The sequence below is a fragment of the Protobothrops mucrosquamatus genome, unplaced genomic scaffold, assembly GCF_001527695.2.
Source record: "Protobothrops mucrosquamatus isolate PMUCROS unplaced genomic scaffold, P.Mucros_1.0 scaffold_311, whole genome shotgun sequence".
Classification (NCBI taxonomy): Eukaryota; Metazoa; Chordata; class Lepidosauria; order Squamata; family Viperidae; genus Protobothrops; species Protobothrops mucrosquamatus.
Window position 1 is genome coordinate 972056 of NW_015386387.1, and position 23751 is coordinate 995806.

The 23751-nt window shown below is 39.8% G+C and overlaps 1 protein-coding gene across 1 annotated transcript in view; it reads left to right on the forward strand.

The window, feature by feature from the left end:
* The window catches only part of HDAC4 (histone deacetylase 4), a 111876-nt gene that overhangs the window by 38846 nt on the left and 49279 nt on the right, over nt 1-23751 (forward strand). The window contains exons 7-8 of the mRNA XM_015832185.1: nt 11575-11630; nt 12294-12381. Of these exons, the coding sequence (XP_015687671.1) occupies nt 11575-11630; nt 12294-12381 (144 nt within the window). The remainder of the gene's footprint in view (nt 1-11574; nt 11631-12293; nt 12382-23751) is intronic.

Genomic DNA, 23751 nt, shown 5'->3' on the forward strand with positions numbered 1-23751 from the left:
AACCAAGCTCAGAGAGCATCAAGGACAACTGAAATCTTTTAAATTGAGAATAAGTCATCCTTCAAAATTTTCCTTTCAATAAAGCAAGAGCTATCAATTTATTCCTGCTGTTCATTATATTACTGTCCACAAGAGGACTTTAAGAAAAGTCCTCTAGAAACATCCTGCCTGTTTTCATTCATAAAGAGTTTTACCAAAGGTTTCAGTATGTCTAAATTGGTACTATCTAGAACAGTGGTGGTGAACCTATGGTACGCGTGCCAGAGGTGGCACTCAGAGCCTTCTCTGTGGGCATGCGCACCATGCCCCAGAGATGGCATCCGTCCCTCTTCAACCAGCCGCCCGCTAACTCACCAAGGTCCCACGTGGCCAGATGCATCCCAGCATGGCTGGTCCCCCCCCATCCCATCCCTCCTGGTCTCGCATGCTCTCCTTTTCCCGGGCACGACCCACTGCATCGCCTCCTCAGCTGTCGGCCAGCCATCCAGCTCAGAGGCGGCTTCTCTGAATTGTTGGTGGTGGGCTGCGGAACCCCAGAGTGTGCCGGTCGAGGGGCTAGCAGGCTGTGTATGCTGACGGACACTGTCGGCCCCCATGCGCTCGTTGGCCTCTGTGTATGGGGGCCAATGGTGTCAGGCAGCGGCCATCCTGGCCCCTGCCTTGCCTTGCCCTGCGACAGTGGCACCCCCACCCTGCCTCGCCTTGCTTCACCTTGCCCACCGCCCCACCTGCCAGAGATCCCCTGGATCTTCCCCAACCCTGCCTGGCCTCCACAGGCGTCCCTCCCCATGAGCAACATCAAGGTGACCACACCCACCTTGGTCATACCCACCCAGTTTGCCATGACCACCACAGCCACACCTACCCAGTTATACATAAGTGGGTTTTGGGTTGCAGTTTGGGCACTCGATCTCTAAAAGGTTCACCACCACTGATCTAGAATATAGGAAAATGTATTGTATTTAGTTTACATATGGGTAAGCTTTTGAGCACATCAACTAGTGCAGCTGTCATCTATATAGCTCAGTCATTCAAGTCCTAGTTATCTCACAGTTGGACTATTCTAATGTGCTCAACATGGAAGCCACAGCATACTGCACCAGCACAGATAGTTCCTTGGGCCCAAAGAATGGCCCATGTAACACCACTGTTCCATAAGTTGCATTGGTTGCCAATCTGCTTCCGGGTGCAATTCAAGATGTTGATAATCACTTTTAAAGCCCTTTCTGGCATGGGTCCAGGCTACTTGAGGGACCGTCTCATCCCACTGGGATTGGCCTATCCCACCTTTGCCGGCAGAGGAGGCATGCTCTGTGCCCCATCGCCCAATTATTGTGGCTAGCAAGGTCCAGAGAAGGGTATTCTCTGCCGTTGCTCCTGCTCTGTGGAACATCTCCCCCCCCCCAGTGTGAGGTCGGCCCCAAACCTCCTGACCTTTCGTAAGAATTAAAGACCTGTCGCTGCCAGTTAGCTTGAGGGCCTCAATGGGGGAACATTGCAATGGAAGTGATAGATCGATTAACAACAGATTCCACCTCTCCCTCTGCTTCCACCCAGGGTAACTCTGGGCAGTTTACAATATACATACACACACACATACACAAACACCTACATTCTATACACTATACACATACACTATACACATACATTTTACTCTGCTAGTTGTTGCAAACTATAGGGAGAGGTGCTCATATCCATTTCAAGGTCATTTAGCCAACGCTGTCCAAAGACATTTCTCCGTCATGTCGCCAGCATATGTCATAGAGTGCTGTTATCTTCCCCCCACACATATACATAGATACATAACACTTATACATCTGTGTGTGTGTGTGTGTGTGTGTGTGTGTGTGTATGTATATGTGTTTCTGTATCTATGTGGGGAGGGGGAGGTAACAGCACTCTATGGCATCACACTGGTGACATGACCACAGAAATGTCTTTGGACAGCACTGGCTCCATGACCTTGAAATGGAGATGAGCACCGCTCCCTATAGTCTGCAACAGCTAGCAGAATAAAATCCACAGGGACTCTTTTACCTTTTACTATATATAGTGTATGTGTATAGTGTATAGAGCATGTGTGTGTGTGTGTGTGTGTGTGTTGTAAGATGCCTGTGATAAGATGTGTGGCCAATTAATTAATTACTTACTAAAGACAGTGTCATCCAAACTGGGGGAGGGAGGGACTGTAATGGGCAGCAGTGCATATAAAAGACTCAGCAATGTGGGAGATCACAAACTAAATCTGAGCCAATAGTATGGTGCAGTTGCAAAAAAAAAAACCTAAATGAAATCGTAGGTTCCAACAGAAATCAAGATAAGCCATTATTCCTCTTTATTCTATGGTAGAGAGACCACACCTAAAATATTTGCAGCACCATGTTTTACATTGACAAAGAACATTGACAAAGTGGAGCAAGTCCAGAGGAGAGCAATCAAGATGTGTACTTTTCTCTGGCATCTGAGTGAGTCAGCACCTTCCACTTACCTGTAGGTTTGGATTCAAGATGGTGACTACTGAACATTTTCTTGTCAAATTCTGACAGAAACTGTTATAGTTGTTATAGAGAACTGTGTGTGGTCCAATTTTCGTATTATTTTGTCATCAAAAGTCTCTAGTTCATCTCTAGAGTGCCGAGTATAATCTTGTATGCCGAATGAGCATTCTCTGTTATCTTACACTAACTTGCCTTCAAATACAATAATTAATATCCGAAGTACTATAGAAGGTGCATGTGGGCAACACCTTAACAGAGTTCTTCCATAAATGACCCAGAAAGTTCTTCTATTTTTTCCCATAATTCACTGAGCCATGATATCGATAACTGATCCGTAACTTCATTAGACATAAGATATAGTGTTTTCTAAAGCTCCTCAAGTCAAAATGGCTGTGGTTTGTAAAGGTACTCCCTCTTTTTGTTCAGAGACAATCAAGCTTTGCTGTTATGAAACACCTCAAATGTCCAAACTGTTGCTCCTGATTATGAAGACTAACCCTGTCTTTTCTTCCCAGAGAAGACAAGGTGAGTCTTCATAGTGCTCTGTTCAGGATTTACCATCTTTACTCATCTAGGTTTAGGACATTGTATTAAAAGCTGTGCAATTTCTTGACTTCACATTGTATCTTTTGATTTGTGTATCTCAGCTCATATGACTCTTCAATCCTTTGTGTCTTGATTTTTAAGGCAGCATTTCTGATTACTTCAACCCTTTCAAAACAGAGAACATTTTATCCAGACATTAATTTTCTTTCAGAGGCTGACTTCCACCTCAGAAACATTATTAATTTCCAGTCTTTTTTAAAATGGCCACTGGATTCACTAAAACTGGTAGTTTCCTTTTTAGATATGTGACACATGCCCATTTTATGTTTTGAATAAAAGAAAGCCTTTTGTAGTTCTTTTATGGCTTTGTATCAGCTCCCAGGCTCCCCCAGTTTGTCTAACAATATTATTTTTACCATTTGCCTAGCATATGTATTGGCAAGCTTACCTCATTCTGGCACAATGAGGAGTCAGTTCAGTTATGAAAGGGACAGGAAGGTCAATGATTCCTGCCTCCATTTTGCAATTCCCAGAGCACCTCTAGCTCACACTACTTGCATTTGTATCACATTCTTGCTCTCCTTGAAGAAGATGTAGAAATAAATATTAAGGTTCCACATATATTTATTTAACCATTATTATATATCTATTTAGGAGTGTAAGCTCTTTTAATCTAAATATAATCTAATATAACATTAGTCCAGCTGAAAAGATTAGGCTGATGGGACAGATTTCTTTTCCGCAAAAAGAAAGCGGGTGAACTAACACTACTATTATGGCAGTGTTGATGTCATCCAGATCATAGTTGTCTCAAAGGTGCTTTTTCCTTCAAAAGGCAACTGGACTATTTTTTCTTTGAGGAAGAAGAAAATGTTTCGCTTCTCATCCAAGAAACTTCATCAATTCTGATGGTGAGGGGATGGAAGGATAGGTAATAATAGTTAAAACTGCATGGTGGAGGGATGAAAGGATTATATTTCTTTGCAGTCATCTGGTCGTTAGCATTCTCTGAGAACTGTTAAGGCCACCTGGGGGTTTATTTGTGCCCTCAGGGTCACCTGAAACAAGGTGCAGTTGTTTGTGGAATCTTCTTGGAACTGCTGCAAGAGCTGCATTGTAAACTGGAGATAGAGACCTTCAATTTGAGGTGGAGACAACACAGACTCTTCATGATGCTACAGCTTGAGATGCAGACAACACAGACAGTTTGAGATGCAGATAACACAGACTCATCCCCATCAGTCTGCGCCTATGTTCAACAGTGTTCTACAGTTAATTTTACAATTGATATTTTGAAAGAGAAAATGGAACACAAACGTCAAAAGCTGAAGTCACTTCTTCCAACAGAAGTATTGGAGGAGGTTACAGAATTTATGAAGAAGGCACAACCAACACAACATAATAAGAGCCAAGAAAGACAGAAAGGCAAATTTTCTACCCTACAGTTTTGACAAGAAAAAGCACATAAAACAGAAGAATCAATCCAGATGAAAGAGAACAATGACATGTCTCAAAGAACTGACTGATGGGTGAGAAATCTGTCTGGCAGAGAGTTTACTCAAACAGAAAATAATGTTTTATTCAAAGGACTAAATTTTACAGTACACCAGAACAGCTACCAATTGTAGATCTCATCACAGCCACAGAGTCAGCCATCAGGAACAATAAACTGACAGAACCAGAGACAGAACAATTAAGGATGAAGGTATTTGCAGCCCTCTCCAGTGCCAAAACACCCCCCTCCAACCTCATAATTCCAGAAAGGAGAGTAGTGACATCCCTAGGAAGAAACCCAAACATCACCAACTTGGCAGCTGATAAAGGAAGATGCACAGTTATCCTGAGCACAGATGTCAAGATGGACACTTTTCTAAAGGATACTACTACATACAGTATGAGACTCTGAATAGAGATCCTACCAGCAGTTATAAAAAAAAGATAATTGATTTCCTGCAACTACTACTGAAGGACAATGCAATTGACAAACCACAATACAATTACCTTTACCCTGGGGAAGCCACTCCATGCATATATGGACTCCCCAAAATCCACAAAGAGGGCATGCACTTAGACCAACTGTCAGCAGCATCAATTCCGTCACCTATAACATTATGAAACATTTAAACACCTTATTAGCCCCTTTGATTGGCAACACCACATCAACAATTCATAGGACTTTGTCAGCAAGATTTGAAAACTAACATTGGATCCAGATGAAACTATGGTTTCTTATGATATAACTTCACTTTTCACTTGCATTCCAACAACTGAAGCTGTCATGGTAGTGAAGAAACATCTTCTACAAAACACCACATTAGCAACAGAACTAACCTCAGCCCAGACCACATACAGTATGTACCATGTTGGATCTCTGTCTGACCACTACCTATTTTAAATACAATGAAGGTTTATACAGACAAAAATATGGCTGTGCCATGCGTTCACCTGTGTCCCCCATTGTTGCCAGTCTCTACATGGAAGAGGTAGAAACCAAAGCACAACTCCTTCACAGGATTTCCACCCACTCATTGGTATAGGTATGTGGATAATACTTGAGTCAATAATAGAATACAGGAAGCAGAAGCCTTCACCAAACACATCAACACTGTGGACAAATACATTAAGTTCACGTGGGAAGATGTTAAGGAAATCATCTGGCTTTCCTGGACTGTGCAGTGCACATTAAGGAAGACAGAAACCTTAACAGTGAAGTTTACAGAAAACACATGCACAGAGATTAGTATTTACATTTTGATTCTCACCACCCACTAGAGCACAAAATATGAGTGTTCAGAACCCTAAACCACCGGGCTGAAAGTTTACAGTACTAGCCAAAATTGTAGAAACCTTTTGGGAAAAGTGTACATTTGAGCTTTGATGGCTAATAACACCACTTTTTTTGGACTAATACCATAACATTATATATAAATGGAAAGATAATTTAATCAAGAATGTAATGCAACAAAGTTTGTTCAATATTCTGTATTCTATGAAAGGTTATAGCCAAATAACCAGAAAAAGGAAGCAAAACTTGCTTAGGTTGAAATCAGGTAGCTTTCCTTCATCTGATTGTAGCCAGTGAGCATGAGTGTTTAGAGAGCCAATCAGGTGTCATCCTGTTTTGGCAATGAGCCAATCAGATCACAATAGGATTCAGTTATTGATGTCATGTATTGAAGCTGAGAAAAGGACATTTGTCAGTGTGTTATGTGATCACTATCAAGTTGGTTGGGTTTTTTTGTGCTCTTTCATTTAGTGAGCTTGTAAAACGTAATAAAATTATAGTAATGGAGTAAAGAATTGACTGGTCGCCCAGAAAGCGATGTAAAATAGTAGTATTAAGTGAACAAGGCTACAGTTATAAAGAAATTAGAAGAAAAATTGGTGGAAACTTAACCAAAGGTGGCATTTCTAAGTTTTTGGAGAGGTATAAGGAGACTCAAGTCACTACAAAACCACACTGGTAAAGGCAGGAAAAGGTGCATAACAGCAAGTGATGATAGAAGAATTAAAACTGTGCCTACGTGATAGAAGAAAAGCATCTGGGTGTATACAAGATTAAATGGCGCAATGCAATGTGAAGTTGAGTGCAAGGACTGTTCGGCACAGACTTGCAGGAATTTGGCCTAAAATCTAGAATTCCACAAAAAAAGCCACTTTTATCTCTCAAAGGTTGAAAAGACTAAACTGGGCTAAAACCCATGTTACCTGGACAGAGGAACAATGGGATAATGTTATTTGAAGTGATGAGACCAAGATCTCCCTGTTTGGTAGTGATGGCATAAAATACGTAAGGAGAAGAATCGGAGAACATTTGCATCCTGATTGCATTACATACATTACAAACACCCAGTCAATGTTATGATCTGGGGTTGTATGATATCAAAAGGTGTGGGCAGAATTTGTGTGATTTGTGTGAATATAAATGGCCAAAAATACATTAATGAAATACTTGAGCCCAAACTGAAGCCTTCTGCGCCTGATCTTTTCCAAGACAATGAAGCATTTATATTTCAACAGGATTCAGCTCAATGTCATATTGCTGCTGTGTGCAAAAAGTGGTTTCAAGATAATCATATTCCATTGCTGGAATGGCCTGGGAATAGCCCAGACCTTAACCCAATTGAAAATCTATGGAGCCGACTAAAGAAACCTGTTAGTCAGAAGCGACCCAGCAATAAAACCCAGTTAATAGAAGCAATCATTCAATCTTGGTTTCACATTATAACACCTGCAGAACTAAAGGACTTGGTTCACTCCATGGGAAGACGTTGTAAAGCGTAATTCATGCTAAAGGCTACCCAGCTAAGTATTAACTGACATGGTGATAATTTTTGTATATCTCATTTTTTCTGTGGTGATAATTTTTGTATATCTCATTTTTTCTATGGTGATAATTTTTGTATATCTCGTTTTTTCTAAGTGTTTCACTTTTCTTCTTTATAACTGCTATTCTAATAGCAAATCATAAAAGTTATTGCATTACATTCTTGATTAAATTAACTTTCCATTGATATATAATTTTATGGTACTACTCCAAACAAAGTGGTGTTATTAGCCATCAAACCTCAAATGTACACTTTTCCCAAAAGGTTTCCACAATTTTGGCCACTACTGTACCTACCAGTAAAGGGGGAAAAGAAAAAGAACTAAAAGGCATCAAGGAATCCCTCAGAACCTAACTGGGCCTTCATCAAATCCTAAAAAAAAAGACCCAGCAAGAGCTCCTCCATTACAGACAAAGAAGAGAACAACAAACATAGCAACATTGTTATTCCATATGTAGCAGGAATATCTGAAAAGCTCAAGATGATTTTCAACCAACACAACATACACCAACACAACATACATATACAAGTTGAAAGCATTGTCATCCTACTTGCAGACAAAAGCAGACTGACGGTAGTAATGGACAAAGATGACTACATCTGCAAAGCTGAAAATCATCTCAATGACACCAACGCCTACCAAATAATCTACAATGATCCTACAAAACAGCTAGAGAACAAAATAAAAAATACGCTAAGAAAAATGGAAAAAGAAAAACAGCTAACACCACTACAGAGAAAGCACATGAAACCACAAGATTCCTCCACACCCAGGGGTCTACGGACTCCCCAAAATATACAAGAACGGGATCCCATTATGCCCAATTGTATCTCTACCTGAACACCAATATACAAACTAGCAAAAACCATGCAGAGAAAACTCGGACACCTGGTCAATGACTCAATAAACTCCCCAGAATAATTTCTCCAATGCATCAAACACACCAAGATCAATAAGGAAGAAAGTATTGTATCCTTCAACATCAACGCCCTGTTCACCTCAATTGACATTCTCCTGGCTAAAAAAATCATTCACCACCTACTCACTAAACAACATACCCAGAAGGATGACGCCACCACGGAACATTTCATGTCCACAGAAACCATCATGAAACTCTTGGATCTATGCCTCAACACATACTTCAAGTTTAATGAAAAAATATACAAGCAAGTACAAGGTATCCTGATGGGATCACCCATATCAGGCCTAATAGCAGAAGCAGTCATGCAATGACTTGAATCCATAGCTCTACCCACCAGCCAACCAAAATTCTGAACATGCTAAGTTGATAAGACCTTCGTCATCATCAAATGCTCCCAAATTGAAGAAACACACCACCTGTTTAATAACATATTCCCAAGGATCAAGTTTACACGTGAAGAGGAAACACAACAAACTCCCATTCCTCAACATCGACATAAGGAGACTGGACAATGGAGAACTAGAAACCTGCATCTACTTCAAACCTATGTACACGGACCAGATCCTCAGTTTCACAAGCAACCATCCTACTGCACACAAAAGGAGCTGCATCTAGACCCTCTTCAGAAGGGCCAAGATACACTGCAGCACCACAACACTAAGAAAAGCAGAAGAGAAATGGCTGCTTGATGTCTTTTTCTGTAATCCAAAAAACTTCGCATTCCAACACACAGCACCCAAACCACAACACACCACGCAGCTGACCACCACACAAAACAACCCTACCATACATAAAAGGAGTGTCAGAAATGACAGCCAGAATTCTCCAACCCCTAGGAATAACAATAGCCCACAAACCCACAGCCACACTCTGCCAGGAATTATCAAGAACCAAAGACAAGATACAGAAGGATGAAAGAAACAATGTAATCTACAAAATAGACTGTAACAATTGCAACCAATTATATGTGGGACAAACATCACATTAGTTAAAAACCAAGATCCATGAACACTGGCTAGCAATCAAATGCCACAATTCCAAATCCTTAATCCAGTGGTGGCGAACCTATGGCACAGGTGCCAGAGGCGGCACTCAGAGCCCTCTCTGTGGGCATGCGCGCCGTCGCCCCAGTCCTAGGCCTTCAGCTGGGTTTTATAAAACTTTTTCGCTTTAGGCCTCTGCCGCCGTGCGCAAAAAAAAAAAGGTTCAATCAGTTAATTTCAACTTCTTGTGGGGAAAAAAAGGATCTTGCAAAGTTGGAATTGATTGATTGAACTTTTTAGTCCCACCCAGTCTGCTGTTACCACTGCAGCCATGCCCACCCAATTGGCCATGCCCAGCCAATGGGCCACACCCAGCCAATGGGCCACACCCACCCGGCACTCAACAATGCATAAGTGGGTTTTAGGTTGCAGTTTGGGCACTCAGTCTCTAAAAGGTTCGCCATCACTGCCTTAATCTCTACCCACACCGACACAAAAAAAACCACCAGTTCAATTGGAGCAACACTAAAATCGGCCACGCTATCACCCACCACGCTCATGAGTTCATTGAGGCCTGGCACTCCACAAGTAATTCCATCAACAGACACATCGACCTACAACGAGCCTACGAACCCCTCAGATTCCAAATGAACCACACAGCCAACCAGAGACAGCACCAACCATCAACCAACCCACGCAAGTCCCCCTCCCACCAGCAATTCACCTCCCAATGACCCTTATCTGATGTAACCTCCCTATCACAAGACTCATCACAAGCCTTTCACTGATGACTCATACCTGACCCATCACAAGACCTTCACTTGATACACCCACACCTGAAGCTTTTATAAACAGAACAATGACACTGACATCCTCCAAACTCCACTGAAGATGTTACCTAGCCTGGTAATGAAACATTCAGAAACCAACCCACAAGCTCAGAGAACGAACCTTCACCCTCATACATGTACACTTTAAACCCAAGAATAACTAAGGCAGAAGTCTGTCCACCCCAAGGATAAAACACCCAGACACAAAACAGCAATGTGATATATGCAACACAATGTAGTGAGACATGTGTAGACCTGTACATTGATGAAACAAAACCACTTCACAAGTGCATGGCACAACATATGAGATCAAACCCATCAGGACAATATTCAGCAGTCCATCTGCATTTGAAAGACAAAGGTCACTCTTTTGAAGACAGCGAAGTCCACATTTTGGATAGAGAGGACCATTGGTTTGAAAAAGGGGTAAAATAATCATTTATGTTACAACTGAACACTCTTCCCTCAACAGAGGGGAAGGAATAAGACATCACCTATTTCCAGTTTACAATGCAGCCCTTGCAGCAGTTCCAAGAAGATTCCACAATCAATTGCACCCTGTTTCAGGTGACCCTAAGGGCACAGATAAACTCCCAAGTGACCTCAACAGTTCTCAGAGAAAGATGAGATGAAACAACCAGATGACTGCAAAGAAATACAATCCTTCCATCCCACTCCCCACATCCTATCAGAACCTATCCTTCCATTCTTCCATCATCACACCCTCCTCAACCACCAGAACTGATGATTCTTGGATGAGAAGTGAAATGTTTTATTCTTATTTCTCAAAGAAAAATAATCCAGTTGCTTTTGAAGAAAAAAGCACTTGTGAGACAATTATGGCAGCTTATTTCATGGTTTGATGTGAATACCAGTATGGGTTCCTCCCCTGAATAGTCCTCAACTTATAACTAGTCACCTAACCACAGTTTAAAAAATTACAATAGCTTTGGAAAAATTTACTTAACCTGCCCTCTAAGTTAAGGATGTTGCACCAACCCCCATAGCATTTCAGGCACTTGGCAACTGGTTTGCATTTACAACTGGTTGCACAGGGCCACATGATTACATTTTGCAACTTTTTTGCCATTTTCTAGCAAAAAAAATGCCCTTTGGATAAACTGGATAAGCTGGACTCAAGTTTCTAACTCTAATTCACTTAACAACAATGGTGACTTGCTTAACAACTATCATAAAAATGGCTATAAAATCAAGTCTGGTCACATGGTGACTCAGCTTATGACCACAGTGGCTTAATGACCAAAGTTCTGGGCTCAATTGTCATAAATTGAGGACCAACTGTATCTGACTAATATAAAAACAGAATACTTGGGAAACAATCCAGTAACTTTGCTATAGAAATTTTACATGCTTGAAATATATATGGGTTTTTAGCGTCTAATCTTTCAAATTGGGTTTTGTTTTTTGTTTTTGTTTTTGTTTTTTGTTTGGCTTCCATTTGATAGAATGGATTTGCTGTAGTTCGACCTCCTGGTCACCATGCAGAAGAAAGTACCCCTATGTAAGTATGTGACTGTACTTGGACTGGGAATTTTCACTTAGCTGGGCAATGTATTGGCTGTTTGTAATCTTCCAGAACAGCCTTTGAATGGGGGGAGCCTTTTGTTTTAGCAGTTGGAGAGCTTAGGGTGGGGTTAAGGGTAAAATGGGTGCCATAAGCCTGTAGAAGTTTAAAGCATCCATTTCACCCCTTCAAAAATGCCAAATATTTAAACAATTTTTTCAGTTGGTTTCGGAGATAAAGATATAAATAAAGACAGCATGAAAACTTAGCTTTGCCTTTCTGGCAGCATTTCTGTGTTGATTTCTTAACTGCTGTGGTTTTTGGTTACTGAAAATAATATTTTGTAAATTATAGCTGCCACCAAACAGTTGTGGATGAAAGCAGGATTCTGTAAAGATTTAAACTTTCAATCATTTAAGTGTTGTTGGGTTTTAAAATAATAATTTGCCATATTGACCAAAAGTGGTTTGATTGTTGGTATTTTTAATGTATAAAATGTAATTGTATAATTTAATTAATGGTGTGCAAGGAAATAGATCTGTATACCTACATTTTGAATAGTAACAGACAAAATTGTAAAACTATTGTTACCATTGGAACACTTTTGAAACTTGTATTCAGAATTTCATACTTTCATTTATAAATTCCATTTCCTTTTAGGGGTTTTTGCTATTTTAATTCTGTAGCCATTTCTGCCAAACTTCTCCAGCAGAGACTGAACGTGAACAAAATCCTTATAGTGGATTGGGTGAGTGAATAAAAAATTGCTTTAAATATATGCTCTTTAGGTTGAGTAAGAGCGGCCTCCTGAGTATCCTTTTTTGTAGCTGTCAGGCCCATTTTCACAGACTCCATTTCCAGAATCTGACCATGATACAGCCCCATTTTTTATTTTTGCATATTATCTTGTTTACAATTATATTGCCAGCTATCACACCTGAAAAATAGGCACAAAATGCAAAACTGACAAAATCTAAGTAAACTTTCAAAGAATCCAAAATTATTGATACAAAAGTAACAAACATGCCAATCGGGGGGGGGGGGGTCAGAATAAAGCAAGCATGTTTACTACTATTGTTTTTGTTTAATTAGATAAGAATTCCCAATTATTTTAATAGGATAACAGAGTTCAGAGAGTATTTTCCTTTCAATTACAAAGGCTTTATTCTTCAGTGGAGAATAACCAGTGATGTAAGTTGAATGAAAAGAAAGAAAAAGCAATTTAAAATACATTGAAATAGTAGGCAAACTGGTTATGTCAAGTAAAAATAATGAAAACAATACAAAATGATGTGGTTTATGATTTGATAAAATAGATACCTTAGAAACTAATCACTGACAAGCATATTGATTTCAATAAGAAAAAAACTTAATACCAAATCTTGCTAATTCCTTCTGTATGAAAATTCACTTAAGAATGTTAAATACTTAAGCATAAACACAAATGTTAAATCCACCACCTTAGTGAGACTTAAAACTTTTAAATAATGTTTAAGCTTAAATAAATATGTCAAGAGGCATGAAAAAAATAAAAAAATGATTCGAAAGAGGAAAGGTTTTCAAATAATAGAATAGTCTAATTCTCCACTTTGGGAGGGGCTAAAGTTCTAGCTGCAATAAGTTACAAGAATTAGTTATAAGAAACTTCATCGTGCTAAGTCTAAGAAGACACTTTTTCATCATTTGAAGGCAGTTACACATCTTCATATCATAGATAGGAATAGATAGTCCAAAGAAGATAGTCTATCCAAAATAGATAACACCAATTTCAGTGATGCAGAGGATATCCTCTCCAAAGATGAATTACTACTTCAAAAAATGGCCACTCCAACCAAGCCTAACAAAATTAGAAATAGCCACATTCCACCTCACCAATAGGTACACAAATTACCAGCCTTCAGTGAAGTTCCGGAACCGTATTTTATAATGTAATAACTCTCTGAAGTAACCCGGGGGGAAAACTGGACAGATCACTAACCTTCCATCAACACCTGAAAAAACAGCTGCAAAATTCAAAAGCTGCAACAATTTATTGAACAGATTGACTGGAACATCCTGGGGTGCTGATGCTAACACCCTATGGACAACAGTGTTAGCTTTGGTTTATTCCACAGCTGAATATTGTGTCAGCATGTGACTTAACAGCGCTTACACCAAAATGTTCGATACCCAACTCTGCCAGACAATGCTTATCATCTCTGGCATATTGCATCCCATTCCTGTGTACTGGTCACCAGTACTTAGCAATATCATACCACCCCACATTGGGAAGACAACAAGCTCTCATTCAGTTATGGTCAAGGATGCTGAACAACAAGACCCTCCCTATTCACTAGGACAATGTGCAACCCATCACAAGATTGAAATTGTAGGCCAGCCTGGAAAACAACTATTTATTTAACACCTAACCAGTTTAAACCTGAGAATGCCTGGAGAGAGGAATGGTCCAAGGTATATTCTTGTGGCCTGACCATTAGTGATCCCTCTTACCAAACCACATGGTTTTGACCTGCCTCGCTTTGTGTGGTCAGAATTGAACAGAATTAGTTATGATATTTGGAAGACGTGCTTCTGCTCTGTATCAGTGGGGAGGGAAAGATTCCCCTTGTTGCAATTGTGGTGTTGATATGCAAATTATTGTGCAAGATTGCCCACGTCGTGCATTCTCTGGTTCCCTAGAAGATTTGCACGAAGCAACACCAGAGGCGATTGCTTGGATAGCTGAATTGGACATCCAATTGTGACACCACTGCAATACCCCCATAGAAGGTTTTTTTTTATGTAGACTGTGTATGTTTACTTCTGTCATGTTCTAATGTACGCTAAATAATAAAAACAATAGGAATATTTTGCTACTTCTTTAGATTCTCATTGACTATTGGTAAGGGCTTGCTAATTGAACATTATGCTGATGGATTGTCCATTCAAAACCTTAACTAAATTCTTTAATCCTATGCTTCTTATTTGCATCTGGAGTCTTTTGTTACCACAACAGATGTTATTTTTATTACCCCACCCTTTTCCTAGATCAGTCACTTCTTTTATCTGGCATGTCAGAACCATAGACATCCTATGCCCCATTAGATCATCTTTTCAAAGATACTTCCTGACCAAAACAGAATGACCACAGGTGGCAAAAATGCAGAGGGAGCAAGAGCAACTTCTGACTTCCTGACAGTTTCCCCATTGAGTTTCACTGGAGAAATCTTCCTTCCTTCCTTCCTTCCTTCCTTCCTTCCTTCCTTCCTTCCTTCCTTCCTTCCATCCATCCATCCATCCATCCATCCATCCATTTCTTTACTTCCTCCCTCCCTCCCTCCCTCCCTGATATAATAAACAGAAAAGGAAAAATTAGGGAGAGGGGATCAAAACGAGGAAAAAGTTAAAAATTGAAAAGAAAAAAAACTAAAGAAAATAGTTCATACAAATATATAGTAAAATAACTCCTTACTCTGTTCAAACAAAACATAAACATCATATAAAAATATCAAATTAAGCAATCAAAATAGCAAAATTATATAGCAGTATAATGTCTTTGTTTTAATATATAAAAGAATATATAATGTAGGTTTCTAACAATAAGATAAATACACAATATTTTTGTAATCATAGCAGATCTAATCATTGAAGCCTAAGAACAAAACATTTTTCTCAAAGAAGTCTGAAAGTGTTCTCTAAGGAGAAACAAAGCTAGATAGGCTTTCATCAAAGTATTTAGTTTGTCGTTTCTACAAATTCCATTAATTTCACAATCCATTCTTCAGTTATGGAAATTTGTATATTTTTCCACCTCTGTGCAAGTCTCTCCATTATTACTATGTATAAATAGAATCCCATATTTTCCTTCAATTTGATTAATTGATAACTAGATAATATCTAAAAGGAATGTTTCTGGATTCAATTTTACATCCATTTTTAGTATTTTTGCAATCAAAAATACCTTATGCCAACATTTCTTGGCAGTTTTAGATGTCCACCAAAGATTATAAAAAGTATTTTCATATTGATTACATTTCAGCACATACACAAAGTTGTATAAGGGAAGATCAGATACCTTTGCTTATACATCTTTGACAATTTCTCAGGAGTTAAATACCAAGAATACATCTTTTTATAAAAAACAGTTCTGTCAAATTATTGTTCAGTGAAAATTTTGATCCATTAATCCAGATTTTTTCCATAGATTGAGCATAATATAGACAATTTTTGTCCATTTAATCACATATTCTTTAGCATATTCATCCTCCTGGTTCATTTTCAAGAACAGTTTATATGCCTTGGCAATAAAATGATCATCATTAGTACATAAGTGCCTTTCAAAGTAGAATAGAATAGAATAGAATAGAATAGAATAGAATAGAATAGAATAGAATAGAATAGAATAGAATAGAATAGAATAGAATAGAATAGAATAGAGCTGGAAGGGACCTTGGATGTCTTCTAGTCCAGTTCTCTGCTCAAGCAGAAGAACCTATACCATCTCAGACGGGAAGGAGCATCCGCGATTTCTGAAGGCAAGCTGTTCCACTGGTTAATTGTCTTCACTGTCAGGAAGTTTCTCCTTAATTCCAAGTTGCTTCTCTCTTTGATCAGTTTCCAACCATTGTTTCTCATACTTCTCTCTGGTGCTCTGGTGAACAACGTGCCCACCTTTCCTTGTGGCAGCCCCTCAGATACTGGAATACTGCTATCATGCCCTATTTCTTATTTTCTTTAGACTACCCCAGGGATAGGCAACCTTGGCTCTTTTATGACTCGTGGACTTCAACTCCCAGAATTCCTGAGCCAGCCATGCTGAGGGGAAAGGGAGAGGTTTCCAAGCTGAGCAATACTGGCTCAGGAATTCTGGGAGTTGAAGTCCACAAGTCATAAAAGAGCCAAGGTTGCCTATCCCTGGACTAGCCAAACCCAAGTCCTGCAGCAGTTCTTCGTATGTTGTAGTCTCCAGACCTTTGATCATCTTAGTTGCTCTTCTCTGAATTTTTTCCAAAGTCTCAACATCTTTTTTGTGATATGGTGAACAAAATTGGCTGCAGTATTCCAGATGCGGTCTTACTAGGATTTTATAAAGTGGTACTAATACTTCGCATGATCTTGATTTTGTGCCTTTGTTTATACAACCCAGGATTGTATTAGCTTTTTTGGTTGCTGCTGCACACTGCTGGCTCATGGTCAAGTGATCGTCCACTAGGACTCCAAGGTCCCTCGCACAGTTACTGTTTTTGAGCCAGGTCTGTACTTGTACCTGCCTAAATGTAAAACTTTGTTTTTCTCCACATTGAAACTTATTTTGTTGGATAGGGCCCGTTGTTCAAGTTTGTCAAGATCTTTTTGAATCCTGAGTTTGTATTCTGGGGTGTTGGCTACTGCTGTCAGTTTGGTGTCATCTGCAAATTGAAGAGTTCCCCTTCAATTCCCTCATCTAAGTCATTTATGAAGATGTTGAAGAGTACTGAGCCTAAGACGGAACCTTGTGGTACCCCACTGCTTACTTCTCTCCATGTGGATGTAGTGCCATTGAGGACTATTTGTTGAGTACAGTTTGTCAGCCAGCTACAGGTCCATCTGGTGGTGATGTTGTCTATTCCACCTTTTTCTAGCTTACCAAGGAGTAGGTTGTGGTCTACTTTATCAAATGCCTTAACTGAAATCTAAGTATACTACATCCACAGCATTTTGTTGGTCTACTAGTTTAGTCACTTTATCAAAGAATGAAATAAAATTGGTTTGGCATGATCTGTTTTTAACAAACCCGTGCTGCCCACTGGTTATGAATTTGTTTGCTTCTAATTGTTCGCAGATCTGTTTTTTGATGATGATGATGATGATGATGATGTTGGAAGGGACCTTGGAGGTCATCTAATCCAACCTCCTGCTCAGGCAGGAAACCCTATATACCATTTCAGACAAATGGCTGTCCAGTCTCTTCTTAAAAACTTCCAGTGTTGGAGCATTCACCGCTTCTGGAGGCAGGTTGTTCCACTGGTTAATTGTTCTAACTGTCAGGAAGTTTCTCCTTAGTTATAGGTTGCTTCTCTCCTTGATTAGTTTCCATCCGTTGCTTCTTGTCCTGCCTTCAGGCGCTTTGGAGAATAGCTTGACTTCCTCTTCTTTGTGGCAGCCCCTGAGATATTGGAACACTGCTATCATGTCCTCCTTCGTCCTTCTCTTCATTAAACTAGACATACCCAATTCCAGCAACCATTCCTTATATGTTTTAGCCTCCAGCCCCCTAATCATCTTTGTTGCTCTTCTCTGTACTTTTGATGCAGTATTCCAAGTGTGGCCTTACCAAGGCATTGTAAAGTGGTATTAATACTTCACGTGATCTTGATTCTATCCCTCTGTTAATGCAGCCTAATACTGTGTTGGCTTTTTTAGCAGTTGCCGCACACTGCTGGCTCATATCTAAGTGATTGTCCACTAGGACTCCAAGATCCCTCTCACAGTTGCTTCTATTGAGCAAGGTACCACCTATACTATACCCGTACATTTGGTTTTTCTTCCCTAAATGTAGAAATTTACTTTTTTCACCGTTGAATTTCATTTTGTTAGATAGCGCCCAGTGTTCCAGTTTGTTCAGATCCTCCTGTACCTTAAGCCTATCTTCTGGAGTGTTGGCTATTCCTGCCAGCTTGGTGTCGTCTGCAAATTTGATGAGTTCCCCGTCTATCCCCTCGTCCAAATCGTTGATGAAGATGTTGAAGAGCACTGGGCCTAGAACAGAACCCTGGGGCACCTCACTACACACTTCCCTCCATATAGATGCAGTTCCATTGAGGACCACATGCTGAGTACGGCCAGTCAGCCAGCTACGGATCCATCTGGTGGTGATGCTGTCTAACCCACATTTTTCTATCTTGTCAAGTAGTAGGTTATGATCTACTTTATCAAATGCCTTACTGAAGTCCAAGTAAATTATATCCACAGCATTGCTCTAGTCCACTAATTTTGTCACTTGGTCAAAGAATGCAATAAGATTTGTCTGGCATCACATTAGAGAAAGCGGAGCTTTTTTATGATCACTATTTTGGACAGCAAGAAGAAGAAAGGCTGAGAGGGGAAAGAGGAGTTAGACATCAAGGAGATCAGCTAGAGAAACAATGGGGTGAGTATAGCAAAGAACAGGAGAAAAGGGCGTTGGTAGAAGGAGCAAGGGCAAAAGAAGCAAAAGAGCAAAGAGAGATGAGAATGACGAGATCAGCTAAAACCTTAAATAAATAATCATGGAAGAAGAGATAAAAACAATCTTGATAAATATAAATGGATTAAACTCGACCATAAAAAGGAAAAGAATACTAAATAAACTGGGGAAACTAAAAATGGACATAATTTGTTTACAAGAAGTTCATATTAGGAAACAACATAAAAATTTATTAGAATATCCAAAATTGGGAGAATTATACACCTCACTTGCGGACCAGAGTAAAAGAGGTGTGGCATTATATATTCAGAAAGCAATACAAACTAAATTGATATATTCAGACGAAGAAGGACAAATCTTAATGGTGGAAGTAATTATGAACTGTAAAAAATCATTATTGGTAGCGATTTATGCTCCAAATGAAAATCAAGAGAATTTTTATCTAAAATTACATAAGAAAATAATAGAACTGGAATATGAAAGCATATATATGATTGGAGATTTTAATGCTATTGTAAAGCCTGAGCGGGATTATAATACAACAAAAAAAATAAGACTCTAAGAAGAACACTTCCTAAATCCTTCTATAATATGGTGGATGAATTAAATATACTTGATGCTTGGAGAGAAAAATATCCGGAAAAGAAGCAATATACGTTCTATTCTAACAGACACCTGTCCTGGTCGAGAATTGATATGACATGGATGTCAACAGATTTATTTACAAATATACAAAATGTATCCATAGAAACAAGCACATGGCGGATCACAACCCAGTTACAATAATATGGAAAGGACAAAAAAGAGAACAAGATGGACATTAAACCAAACTATATTGAATGAAAAGGATTTTCAGCAATATATGAAAAAAGAAGTACTTTTCTTCTTTAAGGAAAACAAAAAAAGAAGATACTTCACTTCAAAATGTTTGGGATATGGCGAAAGCGTACATGAGAGGACTTGCTATGACTTATTTGGGGAAAAAGAACAAATAGAAAAGACAAAATAAGGGAAAACTGGAGGAAGAATATAAGACACTTGAGAAAGAATTACAGAAAGATACACAAAACAAAAAGATTAAAAATTTAATGGAACTGAACAAACATAAAATGAACTTACTAGAAAATGAAGAAGTGGCAATGAAAATAAAGGCAGCTAAGCAAACCTTTTTTGAGCATGCAAACAAACCAGGGAGATGGTTGACATATAAAATTAAAAAGGAGAAAGAGAAGAGATGGATTAAACAATTGGAAGATGCTGAGGGGATTTTACAACATCGAAATGAAGAAAAAAATAATAATTTGGGAATATTATGAGAACGTATACAAGCAACAAACAGTTTCAGATGATAGGATAAAACAATTCTTGGAAGAAACAGAGATACCTAAAATGCCGGAGAAATTTAAAAAGTTATTAGAAGGGGAAATAACAATGATGGAATTAATAGAAGCAATCAACAGACAAAAAAATGGTAAAACATCAGGACCGGATGGACTACCAGCAGAGCTATATAAGACATTGCAGGAAGTACTAGGCAATGTAATGTTGGAACTTTATAATGAACTTCTTTCTGAAGCTAAGATACCAGATTCGTGGTCCGAAGCTCTTATTACTCTGATACCAAAGGAAGAAACGGAAACACAGAAAATAAAGAACTACAGGCCGATTTCCCTACTGAATGTGGACTATAAAATATTTGCATCAATAATGGCGGAAAGACTTAAAAAGTTTTTAAATGAATTTATGCAATCGGATCAAAATGGCTTCTTACCCAAAAGACAGAGACAATATGCGAATTGTATTGAACACATTAGAATACTGTGAAACACACCCCAAGAAACAGATGGCATTGGTGTTCTCCTGGACACACAGAAGGCATTCAACAATGTGAACTGGCAATTCATGATAAGCCAATTACAGACTATGGATTTTGGGGAGAAATTTATAAATGTAATCAAAACAATTTATAATAAGCAATCAGCCAAAGTAATGATAAATGGAGATATGACTGAGAAGATCAACATTATGCAGGGAACAAGACAGGGATGTACCCTATCTCCACTATTGTTTGTTCTGGCATTAGAAGTATTAAATAGACATATAAGACAGAATAATGACATAAAAGGGATGAAAATTAAGAGGGAAGAATATAAGCTACAAGCATTCGCAGACGATTTAGTATTTATTTTGGAGGAACCATTAGAGACAGGACCTGTATTAATAGAACAAATAGAAAAATATGGTGAGATAGCGGGGTTGAAAATTAATAAAGATAAAACCAAAATGTTAGTGAAAAAAAATACTGAAAAACAAAAAAAAGAACTGGTGGGAAAATTAGATATACAGATTGTAAAGAAGGTAATATATTTAGGGATCCACCTGACAGCAAGATGCACAACAATTAAAGAGGATAATTATCATAAATTGAAAAGACAATTTGACAAGATTTGGATAAATGGAAAAATGTACAACTATCATTAATGGGAAGGATTGCGATAATCAAAATGAATATATTACCATGATTATTGTTTTTGTTTTCAACAACACCAATAAGATTAGATAAGAAATATTTTGAGGGGCTTAATAAAATAATCTTGAAATATATTTGGCAGGGAAAAAAGGCAAGGATTAATCTAAAAATGTTACAAGAGGTGGGTTTGGTCTACCTAATTGGGAATTGTACTATCAGGCTGCAGCATTATCATGGATGAGAGAATGGATCTTACTGAGGAATACAAGATTATTGACATTAGAGCAGCGGTTCTCAACCTGTGGGTTGCGACCCTTTTGGGGGTCGAACGACCCTTTCACAGGGGTCGCCTAAGACCATCGGAAAACACATATTTCCGATAGTCTTAGGAACCGAGACGCTGCCAAAGCTGCCGCCGTCGCCTCAGTAACCCACAGTGGATGAGCCAAGGAAAGGAACTGAATGAGGAGAGGGAGCATGTCTGTCTGCGTGTTTGTGTGTGCGTTTGTGTAGAGTCGTTATTTTCAACTCCCAATATTACGAAGGAAAAAAAAGGTTGACGTGAATAAAATGTGGTGGAAGACAAGCGCTGTGTGTGTGTGTGCGTGCGCGCGCGTGTGGTGTTAATCATATTCTTTCCCTCGTCACACGCCTTGAGCCGCGACACCAATAACCGTCTGCTCTCAGTTCGTGACGAGCGGGGCTCTTCTCTCTTTTTCCATCCCTGATTCGAGCGAAACATTGAAAACCGTATGACACCGAGAGGCACACGTCCCACTGGCAAGGCTCAGGGGAAGCGCCAGATCAGTGCCCCTTTCTGCCTGATCTGTGCTTCTCCGAGGCTGGGAGAGCTCAGGGGAAGCGCCAGATCAGCGCCCCTTTCCGCCTGATCTGTGCTTCTCCGAGGCTGGGAGAGCTCAGGGAAAGCGCCAGATCAGTGCCCCTTTCCGCCTGATCTGTGCTTCTCCGAGGCTGGGAGAGCTCAGGAGAAGTGCCAGATCAGCGCCCCTTTCTGCCTGATCTGTGCTTCTCCGAGGCTGGGAGAGCTCAGGGGAAGCGCCAGGATCGGCTCCCCTTTCTGCCTGATCTGTGCTTCTTTCAGAGCTGATCCTGGTGCTTCTCCTGAGCCCTGAAGAAGTGCCTATCACCTGGAAAGCAACATTGATCCAGGCCAGCGCACTCACACAAACATGTGCGAGCAGTTACAGCTGAAGGCGTTTCAGCCTTCAACTATGGCTCCCAGTTCTTTGGCACCTCATTGGCTCAGGCCAGCCGTCCATCAGAATCTACGTCCCGTGACTGGCTGGCTCCCTCAACGCGTCCCTCCCTTGCAGGAAGGGTTTGGCTCTTCATGCCGGCTTGCCCCCTCGCGGGGCTCCTGATACCGTAGGCCCCGCTAGCCGGGAAGGCGCATCGGAGTCCCGGCTGCCGGTAAGGTGATCGACCCACTCCTCTCCCATTGCCCACTCTGCCCGGCTCGAGCCTGGCTGGAGCAGCCTTGCTGCTTCCAAAGGTGGCCACTTCAAAGTCACACGGGCAGCCCTCGGCCGCTCCCCTCCCCTCCGTGCCTCCAAATCGATCCCCAATCAGAGAGAGAGAGGGAGGGAGGGAGGGAGGGAGGGAGAAAAAGACAAAGAGGGAGAAAAAGAGAGAGAGAGGGAGAGAGAAATACAGAGAGGGAGAGATAAAGAGGAAGAGAGAGATTAAATTAGTAACATGGTTGTTAAGTGAATCTGGTTTCCCAACTAACTTTGCTAGTCAAAAGGTTGCAAAAGGTGATCACATGATCCTGGAACAATGTGACCATCATAAATATGAATCAGTTGCCAAGCATCCAAATGCAAATCACATGACCCTGGGGATGTTGCAATGGTCATAAGTGTGAAAAATGGTCATAAGTCACTTTTTTCAGTGCCATTGTAACTTTGAACAGTCACTAAGCAAACTGTTGTAAGTCAAGGACTACCTGTACTTTATCACTTTTTTCCATTTTTTGGGGGGGTCAAGTTTTTGACACCTCGCTAGGTGACTGGTGGTACTCGAATGTTGCCATATTCTAAAAGTGGTACAATCGGTGAAAAGGTTGAAAAGCCCTGATCTAAATAATATTATCAGTAGGAGTGAATCCACTGTTTTTCCAACAAGATTGGAAATATTTTTATTTTTAATGTGATGGTATAATAAATTCTAATCCAGGAACTCTCAGTTTCATTGCTTAATTTTCTTTCCATTTTATTGCTTTTCTTCAAACCCAATTTGTTTTTGTGAATCATTAATCACTATGCTTTAATTATGTTCAATTTGTATCAATGAAAATACATCCTGCATATCAGATATTTACATTACGATTCATAACAGTAGCAAAATTACAGTTATGAAGTAGCAACAAAAATAATTTTATGGTTGGGGGTCACCACAACATGAGGAACTGTATTAAAGGGTCGCGGCATTAGGAAGGTTGAGAACCACTGCCATAGAGCAAAATGAACATCGTCAAAAAACTC